Genomic DNA, 13,641 nt, shown 5'->3' with positions numbered 1-13,641 from the left:
GGAAATAAAGGGAATTGCTCTCTCCAATGGTTGTGATAGTCTCCAACTCCATTGACGACCAGTCGGTAATAATATTATCAGTGTGGGATAGGGCATAATCGTCCATAAGCTTTGTTATATTGAAAGTATTCATATTAGAGAATTTCAGCAATGACAACATTTTTTTTTTTCAGCCTCTAGAATTTGCCTCACACTAATATAATAATTTCCACCACTTATTAGCTGTATCAGCCAAATCTCGTTTCGATTGGGTCAGACTGAAACATTGCCAGGAGAACATACTCAAATTCCTTCATTTCCAAGAGATACTCCGCGAGTTCAGCTATCGCCAAAGATGTATGTTTAACAGCGAGGTGCGTTTCGTTAGTGAGTCCACTCCATCCGAACTTTTTCCACTCATCAAGAAATATTGCGAACTCTTTAAGAAATCCCATAGGCACCATGTTTTCTTGGAGATGGGTTCTCTGAGAGAATTCCGCTTCCTGTAACCTACTTTCGGTGTCTTAACGTTTAGAATGTCCCAATGATTTCTTACAAACTCAAGAAACTCGGCAGTATCAAGGAATTCAGGATTTGTTTTTGAATAGAACTTAAGAGCCCCCATCGTAGACTCGTGGAAAATTGAATCTGCAAGTTTTACACTCGTCTTCTCGATAGTTGTAGGATGTAAAGCTTTCATAGACGGCTTGTGGGCTAATTTCACTTGAAAACTTGATTCCATGGAATGAATTTCTTGAATATGAACAAAGTTGGGACGTAGAAAAGAAGATCCAGAAGGTAAATATTGGGAACAACAAAATAGTCATTTCGTTGAAAGCAGTTGTCTATATTTTTAAAATTATGCACTGTATCTATTAAGAGAAATATCCTCTTCGTGTTGTTTTGAGGATAACGGATTGATGTTTGTAGAACTTTATCACATAGATACTGAGTGTAAAATTTCCTATTGACAGTACGATTATCGACATACAATGCAGCAACTGTGAACACAATTTCCGACAAATCATAATTATCCTCTAAAAATTATAAAAGTTATTTTACAACAAAAATAAATAACTCTAATCATCTATGGAGGGTATTTATATTCTATATTCTTTGCTCGGGGTTACGTACATCCTGAACATAATTCATAAACATATTTTTTGTCTACTATTTATTTCAACCACTTTTTTGTCTCCTTACTTGCAGCCAATTTAATGAAACGTTGCTCTCCCCCCCCCCCCAAATTGTCAGGGAGATCAACTTAATTTTCAGGTTTTTTTTAACATACCGGCATTTAATATTATTTGAATCTCGGTTGAGTAGTTATACAGTTTACTTATAAGTTATAAGTTATATAATATAAATAATTGTCGGGCCTCTACTTTTATCTTTTTAGTCTTACAACTTACACGCATAATATCAAATTTTCCCCCTTTCTCCAATTTATATGATAATTCAATAATACATAATGAAGAATAACCTGTTATGACATCACGTACAATCTCAATGTTTAATTCACTTTTGGTTGTGACTGAGCAGTTAATAAAATGAAAACGGTACGTCCTCATTTTATTTTTAAACACATTAAATTCTATATGCCCATTTAATTTTCCTTCCAGTTAGTTATTAATTATTATTGACTATAGTATGACATTTATAAATAATTATAATAATGAAAAAATTGACAATGTACGTTGCATAAGTTGGACTCACTTCCAAACTTGACGAGTAGTCATGCATCATAGGCGTAGGAGATGAATTTCTTTTAGATCCGCAACTTCAATTTTAGCCGAATATTTATGTACTATTTATATCATCATATTTATTTATAAAAATATTTCTATTTGCCGAAACTCCAAACCTAATTGCCCAAATTTGGGCTAATTTTCTATTTAGAAAAGGTGGCATTTGTTTGTGTTAGTACTGAAGTATTTCACTCAGAACATTTTTAGATATTTTATTTATTATGTGTCTTGATGGAAAATCCATCCTTTAGATTGAGATCGATTTCATGGTAATTAAAAAAATAATTGATATACATATTTAACAATTTAAAAAATGAAAATATAATGGTTGTTTTCCAAAGTTCAAGGTATAATTTACGCTGTGAAGCATGGTGATCAACAAATTATGGCACTACTTCAAAAATATGATCCCTGTATATGTCATCATCATATGAGAGGTGAATTACGTCCAACCGAAGGATTGTCTCTTGATAATAAATATTATAACATCATAAAACAAGTTAGCTTTAAATGGTTCCATTTTTTATTAAAATTATTATCAAGTAGAAAAAGTTAATATTTAGAACTTTAATTCAGCTCTTAATCTTGTATTAAGTTAAGAAATAATTTAATATCGTTTACATAGATGACTTATTAATGTTAAGTAATCCATTTCTTATACTTAGTATTTTTTTTCATGAATTAAATTGAGAAAATACGTTTTGAGGGGAAAAATAATTTAAAAAGTCATTAACGTATAAGAAATTAAACAATTTACTACTTATTTTTAAAAAAAGAAGAAGATTAGTAACCTAATTTAGTCGAATCATGAGAATATATTATGTAAATTAAAATAAGTATCTGATGAACACTTCGGTTTGATTTTGTCCTGAAAAATATATAGTTATATTTATTCTGGTTTTAAGCAAAGAATATAGACGATTCTTAGTTTAAACTATTCATGGTTTCATGCAAGGGTAATCTGTAATCTACAAATTATAATAGTATATACATTAACCTTATTTAATACTTATTTTTAAAGAGGTTGAGTGGTTTTAAATTGAGTAAAACTTGCGTACTATTTTGTATTACACATGATCTCTTCATTTATTTTCTGATTAAACTTCGTAACTTATATTTTAACATATTGTTATCCCATTTCAAAAACATATTCACTGGCAATTATAACAAAAAATGAGTTTAATAACTTTTTGGGGGTAACTGTATCAGAAGATTTTGAATCTGCAATGATTTTTTTTTTAATTTCAGAAGCGACAATATGCTAAATATTGCACTATTCAGTGACAAACCATGCAATGTGGCTTTAATAATTCTATCAGCAATGCAGTTTTTTATTAATTCTGAGAAATTGTCACTATTAGCTACGGTTGTGTGCAATCCATATTATTAGCTTTAGCAAATAAAATTATATCAATATTTGACTTAATTTACTAGTATGGGACAACATTTTTAGTTCACTGTATCAACTCTTAGTGTAATAAAATAGTTATATATCCTTGAAATGTGATTTATTATACAACCCAAAATAGATGTGGCTTAGATCAGTTTAGCGTTAATTTAAGATATTTTGCCTTCTAAAAATGTACAATCAATGTACAAATAATTGAAAAACTTTCAATCTAGTTACTAGAGGATATCAAAATTTGTATCTTTTATCTTCAATATTGCTGAAGATATAGTCACTCAAATATTAAAGGTTAAACATTTGAGCTCACGTTTTTCTCCAAATAGCATGTCAGGGTCAACGACATTGAAATAGAACTTTAAAACGAAGTAATTAGATACATTTACATATTAGATGATATATCAATATGAACTAAGATTTAAAAAATATTTATTAATTTTAAGATTAAATATGAAAATACCAACCAAGATTGATTGCTCAATGAACTAGTATGTACAATGTAGATATTTTACCATGATTCATGCCGTACTAAGGGAAATCCATTGTAAAACATATCTACTGTCTATGGTCTATGAGTATCTAATAACTAATAACTATAAGTAATACGCGTACATAATACAGCCATTCCGTAATGTTGCAAAGTAATGAGTATGTGGGTATATAATTGTTATATGTATCAGCCTAGAACCAAATTGTAACCAGTGTAACTATTCTATTTTGAAATATTGGTAAATTACATATAGGTTTTTCCAAAGTTAATAGAAATACAATAAACCTTGGGTATTTCTATAATAGAAAAATTTCATTTTACTACAAAGGTTTTTAAAGGATCTATTCAATGTTTCCCAAGAGTATTTGTCAAACATGGATTTTAATTATAGAATTTAGAACATGACTAAAAGCACATTAATGTGCGTTAAAATGTAATTTTTGATAAAAAGTGCCTTGATATTATTCTATAAATATAATATATTATGTAGATGTTAAAACAGTATCGTTGAAAAATCTGCGCGTGCGTTCGAATGCGCTTTAATTTTTTTAGTTGACAGCATTCAATGTTACGATTTACGAGTTACATCATCTCTATTTGAACTCTAATATTTTTGGACTGTTGAAGATTAGTTGCTCAATTGAACAGGATAGAAAATGAAGTCTTCCAAAGTATCAACCCAAATATTTGAAGGTCAAAAACCTGGAACTTCTGGTTTGCGAAAGAAAGTTAAAGAGTTTTTTGCGCCAAATTATACTGAGAATTTCATTCAATGTACCCTTGATGCCATTGATAGGAAGGTTATTCAGGGATGCACTTTGGTTGTTGGAGGAGATGGTCGTTATGGAGTTCCAGAAACTGTTGGGAAAATTATTCAAATTGCTGCTGCTAATGGGGTATTGCTCAAAAGAAATCAAATTGAAAATATCTAATTTGAATTGTAGGTTGGAAAATTGATTGTTGGCCAACGGGGTATATTTAGCACACCTGCTCTGTCCTGTGCCATTACAAAGTATCGTGCAGACGGAGGTATTATTCTTACGGCTTCTCATAATCCTGGAGGTCCCAATGCGGATTTTGGAATGAAGTTTAACATGGAGAACGGAGGTAATGAGTGTTTCCATAACAGTTGATGATAATTGGAAGGGTTCCAAATGATTTTGATATTGATTATTTGTTTTTTTTTTCAATTTAACAAAGTGGGATTGCTGTGTCTTTTAATTTTAGTTTGCATTCTTGAATTTCATCACCAGATTGATAAGATGTTCTATGTTTATGACATGCATTTTCTTTTTAGGGCCTGCTCCAACGGAATTTACTAATAAAATCTTTGAACATAGCAAAAAAATTAAGGAATACCTTATTGTGCCCGATTTGAAAGTGGATATTAATTCCTGTGGAGCTCATGAGTTTGATATTGATGGAAACCCCTTTAAAGTAGAAGTAATAGACTCTTTGAAGGACTATGTTGAACTCATGAAAGATATTTTTAATTTTGATCAAATCAAAGAATATATCAAAGGAACCAATATTTTAATCAATTCACTTCACGGAGGTGAGGTCTAATATTCATATTATAATTTAAATTATCATATTTTTTCTACTATTTTATCAGTCACGGGTCCTTATGTTGAAAAAATTTTCGAGGATGAACTTGGAGTAGATCCGTCTACATCTTTTATGAAGACAACAATTCTTCCTGATTTTGGTGGCGAGCATCCTGATCCCAATTTGACATATGCTAAGGATTTAGTAGAAGCAATGCAAGGAGGGGATTTTGATTTTGGTGCTGCTTTCGATGGAGATGGGGATCGTAATATGATCTTAGGAACCAAGGGATTTTTTGTTACTCCTTGTGACTCGGTAGCTGTCATTGCTAACAATCTGGAATGCATCCCTTATTTTCAAAAAACGAAGATAACTGGATATGCTAGAAGTATGCCAACTAGTGGAGCATTAGACAGGTACTTTATTCTATAACTTTTGATGCACTGAATTTATTTTAAGTGTTAAGTATGTAATAAAAGGAACTGGCTTTATCTTTCATAGAATATCTAATTATTATTATTTTGTTCACATATACATAATTGGTAAATTAATGTAACAAATATATTTGAATTTTGTCCTTGGATAGAGTGGCTAAAACCAAAGGGAAAGAATGTTTTGAAACACCAACTGGTTGGAAGTTTTTTGGAAATCTTTTAGATGCTGAAAGAATATGTCTCTGTGGGGAAGAGAGTTTTGGGTAAGAAGAGTCAACGTCATGTAAATGAATATATTTTTGACGTATTAAAGCTATACACATTTGTTGTTGATCTATATGAAACGATAAAACATATGAATTTACACACGCTTAAAATATTGTATATAATATTCTAACAAGTTTTTTTAATTGTCCAAAGTACTGGTTCAAGTCACGTGCGTGAAAAAGATGGTATTTGGGCGGCTCTTGCGTGGCTACAGATACTGGCATCTCAAAAACAATCCGTCAAGGGAGTCTTAGAGAATCATTGGGCTCAATATGGACGTAATTTCTTCACCCGTTATGATTTTGAAGACTGCAAATCTGAAGAGGGTCAACAAATGATAGATTTGTTGCATAAATTTATTGAAGATAGTAGTAATATAGGAAAAAGCTTTAACTCTCTCGACAAGACCTTTACTGTTAGTAAGCTTGATGACTTTTCTTATACTGATCCCATAGATGGTTCCATTTCTACTAATCAGGTAATAATTAATCATTGCTAATTATCATTTTATTATAAATTATTATTAACATCTTGATTGCAGGGAATTCGTGTGTTCTTTGAAGATGGGTCACGTATTGTTTATCGTTTATCAGGTACAGGTTCATCTGGTGCAACCATAAGAGTGTATGTTGATGCTTATGAGGCTGACAAGGAAAAACAGGTTCTAAGTGCTAAGGAAATGCTTGCACCTTGTGTTCAACTTGCCTTAAAAATTGCGGATATTGAACGTATCACAGGAAGGAAGGAACCAACTGTCATCACATGAGTTCTATATTAATATTGAACATGATTCCTTGTACTCATTATACAAATAATATTAATATTTTGTTTGGTAATAAACATTTTAGATGGTTGCATGTTGAGGGCGTATCTTCAGGGTCATCAAATATTCATACAGAGCTCTTATAATTTTATTTAAGCAATATAATATGCCACATATGTACATCTGACGAATTTTTGATTAATTTGTAAAATTAATTTATTTAAATAGGAAGAAATATAATATGAATATGCATATATTAAAATGAAGAGAAATCTTAAGTTAGTAAATTGCCTTTAAATCTTGGTTGCTTACAACTAAAACATTCTCTATTTTGATGTTGTAAGACAATCACTCCATATCAGTTAATTTTGAGATTTAGGATTGTTTGTGAACAATGTGTGGCGATACATAAGATTCAATAGGTGGACAGGAGCAAATAAGATTTTTATCACCATGTACATCATCAATTCTTCCAACACTTGGCCAAAGCTTATTGTCGGATTGAACAAATGGCTGAAAAAAACAAAAAATAAATGGTTTGTAAAAAAATTATGAACAGTTGACTTACGGCGGGAAAAGCAGCAATTTCTCTAGAATAAGGTCTATCCCAGTGAGAGTCAAATATTTGCGCTAGCGTGTGAGGAGATCTTTTAACAGGATTATTGGTCCAATCGATACGTCCTTCTTCTATATCTCTGATTTCATTTCGTATACATATGAGTGCATCGCAAAATCTATCAAGCTCGGTTAAAGTTTCAGACTCTGTAGGTTCAATCATAAGACATCCAGCGACGGGCCATGACATAGTTGGAGCATGGAATCCTATGAGATAATTTTTTAAATAATAATCAATTTCAAAATTATTGTTATCTGATTGTAAAAGTATGTATGTATTGTCACTTTCAGTATTCAATTTTCGAAATAACTAATGAAAACAAAAAAAAAAAAAAAAAAATACACGTATATTATTTTTAACTCACCAAAGTCCATCAGACGTTTTGCAATATCCACAGCCAAAATTCCTGCCGTTTTTTTATATGGTCTTGCATCAATAATGAACTCATGAGCATTGAGTCCATCATAACCCGTGTGCAAAGTTGTATAATGATTTTCTAATCTTTTACTCATGTAATTAGCATTTAAGATTGCAATTTGAGTAGCTCTAACGAGGCCTCTAGCACCCATCATCTTAGGTAATAGAAAACACCAATTTAAATTATACACGATTAAACTTTATAAATTTACCTTAATATAAGCCCATGATATGGGTAAAATTGCAGCAGATCCATATGGAGCTGCAGAAACAACACCAAAGGGTTTTGATTTCTTTCCTAGATAAGATGCTGTTGTTGTTAAAATAACAGGATGTGAAGGCAAAAATGGAGCTAAGTGTGATTTAACACAGGTTGGTCCAACACCTATTATATAATTATATCGAATTTATATATTAAGAAACCCATATTAGGATTGATGGATTACCAGGACCGCCACCGCCATGTGGAATACAAAAAGTTTTATGAAGATTCAAATGAGAAACGTCAGAGCCGTAATCTCCCGGACGACAAAGACCAACCTGGGCGTTCATATTAGCACCATCTAAATACACTTGGCCTCCATTATCATGAACAAGTTGACAAATCTCAGATATTGTAGCATCAAAAACTCCGTTGGTGGACGGATAAGTGACCATAATACATGCTAGAGTATCCTTATTTTCTATAATCTAAAATTATAAGAATTAATAGAGAACAAAACTATTTTTTAAAGAGCAAATACTTTTTTCTTCAAATCCTCCATATCAATACTACCATCCTTGTCAATTCCGACAGGAACAACTCTCATTCCAGCCATATGAGCTGATGCTGGATTAGTTCCATGAGCTGAAAGTGGTATGAGACATGCATCTCTTTGTGGTTGCCCATTATGTTCTAAATAGGACTTTATGGCTCGTAATCCAGCATATTCTCCTTGAGCTCCACTGAATTTTGAGCATGTATTAGTTGAGTTTATGTCGAGTATATTTAAATAAAATAGTTACCTATTAGGTTGAAAAGAAACTCTGTCATAACCTGTGATTTCACATAAGTCCCTTTCCAATTCTTCAAAGAGTTGTCTGTAGCCAAATGCTTGCTCTGAGGGTGCAAAAGGGTGCATATTAGTGATTCCTTCCATACTACAAGCCATCATTTCGGTTGTACTATTTAATTTCATGGTGCATGATCCCAAAGGTATCATGGAATGAACAAGGGATACGTCTTTGTTCTCAAGCTTTTTCATGTATCGAACAATTTCGGTTTCAGAATGATAAGTATTGAAAACAGGATGAGTTAAGTATGCACTTTTTCTACAAAATGGAGTAGATTCAATATCATCTTCTAGTTCTTCACAACCCTCAGCAACCTATTAACAATATATCTAATTTCAATTCAGAGTTAGCTCAACATTAAGTTTAGAGCTTACTTGAAGTAAAGTTTTGGGTGAAGCAAAAACCCATAATAGATCTTTTAAATCCTTACGTCTCGTAGTTTCGTCGAGCGAAACTCCAACACAGCCATCGTTATAGTATCGAAGGTTTATCTTTTTCTCTGCAGCTCTATGTTTTATCTCAAGTGGGTCCAACCGTGGAAGAACTTTAAGAGTATCATAATAAAGTGCATTTTCAAGTTCATTTCCTGACTCTCTTAGTCCTCTTGCTAATAGTCTAGCAGCAGAATGAATTCTTCTTGATATCTCTCGAATTCCATCTGGTCCATGGTAAACTGCATACATTGCAGAAATATTTGCCAAAAGAGCTTGAGAGGTGCATATATTACTGGTTGCCTTATCTCTTCTAATATGTTGTTCCCTGGTTTGAAGTGCTAATCGATAGCAGTGTTTATCATCGACGTCTTTCGTTACACCGACCATTCTTCCTGGCATCAAGCGAACATATTTTGTACGAGTTGCAAAAAAACCTGCATGTGGACCGCCATAAAATAAAGGGACCCCGAATCTTTGACTTGTTCCAACTGCCACATCAATACCAAAATCCCCAGGTGGTTTAAGAATTGCAAGGGCCATCAAGTCTGTAGCACAGACGGTCATGGTCTTGATAAGGCATATGAAACATATTATATATACAGATTTATAATTCAATAATTACTTACTCCATTATCTTTGGCTCTTTGAATCACACCATCAAAATCAAAGATATTACCCTCAGTGTCCGGATATTGGAAAAGTACTCCAGAATAGTCTTTGTTAGAAAAATCAGCCTCTGAAACATTCCCAACGACGAGTTCAATACCAAATGGTTCTGCTCTTGTTGTCACACAGCTTATTGTTTGGGGATGCAGTTTATCAGATAAAAAGAACTTGAGACGCTTATTTTGCCTATTTTTTAAGGAAAAGTTTAAATATATCTTTCTATACTTTTTTTATAAATTACCTAAAACAGACACCAAGTGCCTCAGCAGCTGAGGTACCTTCATCCAAAAGTGAAGCGTTGGCTACTTCAAGCCCGGTCAGGTCAGATATCATAGTTTGATAGTTGAGTAAACTTTCTAATCTTCCCTGAGCAATTTCTGGCTGGTAGGGCGTGTACTGTGTGGTCCTGTAGATGAATAGAGTTATGGAATGTAATAATAGTTTTATGCATCTATCTTTTTCCTTACCATCCCGGGTTTTCGAAAATATTCCGTTGAATGGTATGTGGGATTGATGTGTTATAATATCCCATACCAATATAAGTTCTCCAAATTTTGTTTTTACTCACAATTTCTTTGATTCTTTTAATGAGGCCCTCTTCACCTAAAATAGATTTGAATTTTAAAATTAATAAATAGTTATTATTAGGGAAAATAATACTAATAAAATTAACAAACTTAACTGTATGGCTCCTCGAGGAGTAACTCACGCCGTAATTTGATGTTATCTGGTATAACTTTATCTGTGAGTTCATTCAATGACTATTAAGGGTAGGTATATAAGAAAATTAAAATTTTATGCTTGATTATTTATACTTACTTTTAACCCTATAAATTCCAGCATTTCTTTTGCCTCACTCTTTCGAGGACCAATGTGGCGTGCTGGGAAGTCTGCGGTCGGAGGGAAGAGAACATCTAAACGATGAGGAGGGATGGAGTACAACCTCTTTAGTAATTTGGTATTCAGGGGAATTAACCCTTTCCGAGTAGCAGCCCACATCCTTAGTGATTATATTCCAAACGATAAGAATATTTTTGCTAATAAAAACGGGGGAAAGCCCTGAAGATAAGTCAATAGGAGCACATGTTGCCTTATCCCACTTGTAAAATCAATTGTCATATGAATTTCAGTATGAAGGTTTATGTTTGAAATCATACAAATAGGTTATTGTTAACAAAAATCCTTGTGACTGTAATCAGGTTTTACCTGTTATTGAAGTGAGTGTGTTGTCCATTAAGTCCTTTCTTCTTTTGGGAATGGATCTTATCATAAAAATTTCTCCATTTATGTAAGTAAAAATGCTTGTACAACTTTTTAAACTCTATAGGGTAATTAATTTATCAATAATATTTTCAATACTAATTGAAGCAATCTGTATTTTAAGTTGAATGAAATTATTTTGGGACATTCATGTGAGTCAAGATAATATGGTTTTTTCTTTTCTTAGATCACAAAAATTGGAATGAGGGAGTGTTTGACAATTTTTGAGATCAAAACCAATAGGGTTTGAGTTTACTTTTCTTAATATATTATAACAAAGATGTGGTTTCCCTTACATAATTTTATGTTTGGGTTAAATAAGCATTTTTTGTATAAATCAATACAATAAACATTTTATTTTAATATTACATAAGTACAATTTTTATATAAATTATAATGAATCCTCGCCACTCATACGAGCTTCTCTGCGTAGTACAAAGTTGTTGAATAAGTAGACAAATGTATGTCAATGCGTCTATTTAAAAAAGATCGTGTCACTAAAGAACTATTCATATTCGAAGGATAAATCTATTCTCTGACTATGCTTCAGATAATTATACCAGTAAAATATATTGATGATGAAAAATGCAAGAGGAAAGACCGCTCTGGATATCCTATCAATAGTAGAGACGGAGTTTAATGCCTTGTCCTGGTTATTCATGTCACGAGCTATACATCTTTTGCATTGACATTGTGGAAGGGAATAGATTGTGTCTTTCCTCTCTTTCTCTTTAACTCTTGTACTATTTTTCCTTCTGTAAACCTTACGTTGAGTTCTTTTACTAGACTCCATGCTCTCGATCGCTCGAGGATGGTGATTCAAAATATCCTCTTTCCTCCTCAAATTACCTGATATGCTTTGGATATTATATGAGGACGAAAGGGACAAACATCTGTGGGATAGTCCAGTCGAATAGGCATCTCCCATGATGATGGCTGTATTGAGGGAACTCACTCTTTTAAGAGGAGGATAATCGCAAGGAGTTTCTTCCTCAGAGGTTGACGATTCTGGAATCTAAGGTAAAATCAATATTATAATCCATTTCATGAGCAAAGAGTTACTTAATACAAACCTCATCTTTTATCCATTGCTGATTTAAATTCTTATTGTAGCTCTTTATAATATTTTCAACTAAACAAGTCGTTTCTTCCAATTCCTCCAAATAGTACTCGCCCGCTCCAACTTTTGTGAAGTAATGTACCAAGCCAAACTGAAAAGACAACATACATTGGTATGTTTTACCTAGTATGTATCATTAATTACTTAATATTTTGTATAATTAAATGTTTAATAAATCTAGCCAACCTTTCTCTTTATTTCTCCATATTAAATATATAATATATGAGTGTATATAGCCTACAGGTTAGGGCAGCAAAACGTGGAATGTTTATTTTATCATTACTATGAAAAGGTTTAGTGATTATTTTTTGATATTCTTTTTCCGCTGTCCTTTTTACATAAACAAACTATACTAATAATTTAGTCATTTCTCCATCATGAGCGAGTAACAAGAAAAACGGCAGCGCTTCTCAGATCTCCTAGATGCTGGATTTGATATAATGAAGATTACGGACATTGTTAATTGTTCTAGGAGCCTGGTTTTTAAGTTTGCCAAGATGAAAAAAAAATGGAGAAGACTTCTCTAGGATGTCAGGAAGTGGAGTGCATAATTTAAATAGGGAAATGAATTTCTTGTTAATTTTGGATAAGAATATAAAGGAGGATCCCAATAAGTAGATAAATGACCTCGCCAACGACTTCTTTGTGGCTCCTACGACCATCAGGAGGGCTATAGAGCACAATATGGGATTAGTTTCTTTCACAAGGACCCAACGCTACCTTCTGACAGAGGGCATGAAAGCCAGGAGGCTCCAGAGGTGCAAGAAAATCCTCACATAGATTAAGGTAAATGGGTCAATTGTAAAGATTTTCTCGGAGAAGAAGATTTTTAGTTTTTTGTGAACAGCTGTGGATTTTGGAAAAAAATTTCAAAAAAAATAATTTTATGTGCACAGTTGTAGATTTTTGATTTTTTTTTTAAATTTAATTTTTCCAATTTAAAAAACCCAAAGCCCCTATCCAAAATAAAATTATGCGAACGCTAAATTGTAATTAGTTTCATTAAAAAAAATATTATGTTATGTTGTCAATATATTTTGGACAGTTCAATACTACCAATAGTGCGTTTACTACGACTCATGATAGCGACAGACTTTATTTTCAAGAAAAACTATAGAATCTTATCTCTTGAATAAAGCCACGTCCACCCCTCCACTACTTCTACGGCTTGACTATATTTTGAAGGAAGGACAATTTTTAAGAAAAAATTTAACAATATTTGTTCTGAGACAAAAATAAACATATGTTCAAAAAATTTAAAATTTCTTTAATAAATTAAATGTTCAATTATCGAAAAAAGTAAAAAAAAAAAAAAATCAAAATTTTCCAAAAAATGATATTTGAATTTTTTTTTAATTATCTCAAATATATATTCAGAATTTAATTTATCAATTTACAAAAAATAAATAATTTTTTATGAATAGCTGTGATTTCTATTGAC

The 13,641-nt window shown here is 32.1% G+C and overlaps 3 protein-coding genes across 4 annotated transcripts in view; 1 reads left to right on the top strand and 2 right to left on the bottom strand.

The window, feature by feature from the left end:
- Positions 1 to 222: 222 nt before the first annotated feature.
- Pgm1 (phosphoglucose mutase 1) lies at positions 223 to 6,896 on the top strand. The gene is made up of 8 exons (XM_040712192.2): positions 223 to 777; positions 4,175 to 4,518; positions 4,567 to 4,729; positions 4,920 to 5,177; positions 5,238 to 5,586; positions 5,757 to 5,867; positions 6,025 to 6,349; positions 6,413 to 6,896. Exons 2-8 carry the CDS (start codon positions 4,279 to 4,281, stop codon positions 6,635 to 6,637), a joined length of 1,671 nt encoding a protein of 556 aa, XP_040568126.1. The 5' UTR covers positions 223 to 777; positions 4,175 to 4,278; the 3' UTR covers positions 6,638 to 6,896.
- On the bottom strand, positions 6,765 to 11,034 carry LOC121117708 (glycine dehydrogenase (decarboxylating), mitochondrial). Its single transcript, XM_040712190.2, has 13 exons — positions 10,640 to 11,034; positions 10,503 to 10,581; positions 10,288 to 10,423; positions 10,062 to 10,226; positions 9,781 to 10,006; positions 9,095 to 9,721; positions 8,673 to 9,034; positions 8,411 to 8,612; positions 8,114 to 8,357; positions 7,880 to 8,052; positions 7,615 to 7,822; positions 7,203 to 7,456; positions 6,765 to 7,147 (listed from the first exon to the last, which is right to left on the bottom strand). The coding sequence occupies exons 1-13, from the start codon at positions 10,817 to 10,819 to the stop codon at positions 7,010 to 7,012; spliced, it is 2,994 nt and encodes a 997-aa protein (XP_040568124.1). The 5' UTR covers positions 10,820 to 11,034; the 3' UTR covers positions 6,765 to 7,009.
- Positions 11,035 to 11,404: 370 nt separating this feature from the next.
- Positions 11,405 to 13,641, bottom strand: part of LOC121117709 (gamma-aminobutyric acid receptor subunit alpha-6) — a 38,681-nt gene continuing 36,444 nt past the window's right edge. For both annotated transcript variants that reach the window (XM_040712191.2, XM_071888246.1), the window contains 2 exons: positions 12,154 to 12,291; positions 11,405 to 12,095 (listed from right to left, as the gene is read on the bottom strand). In XM_040712191.2, the coding sequence (XP_040568125.1) occupies positions 11,586 to 12,095; positions 12,154 to 12,291 (648 nt within the window). In that variant the 3' untranslated portion in view covers positions 11,405 to 11,585. The remainder of the gene's footprint in view (positions 12,096 to 12,153; positions 12,292 to 13,641) is intronic.

The sequence above is a fragment of the Lepeophtheirus salmonis genome, chromosome 5 (assembly GCF_016086655.4).
Source record: "Lepeophtheirus salmonis chromosome 5, UVic_Lsal_1.4, whole genome shotgun sequence".
Lineage (NCBI taxonomy): Eukaryota > Metazoa > Arthropoda > Copepoda > Siphonostomatoida > Caligidae > Lepeophtheirus > Lepeophtheirus salmonis.
The sequence above is the reverse complement of the archived record's forward strand: the minus strand, read 5'-3'. Positions and strand labels throughout refer to the sequence as shown.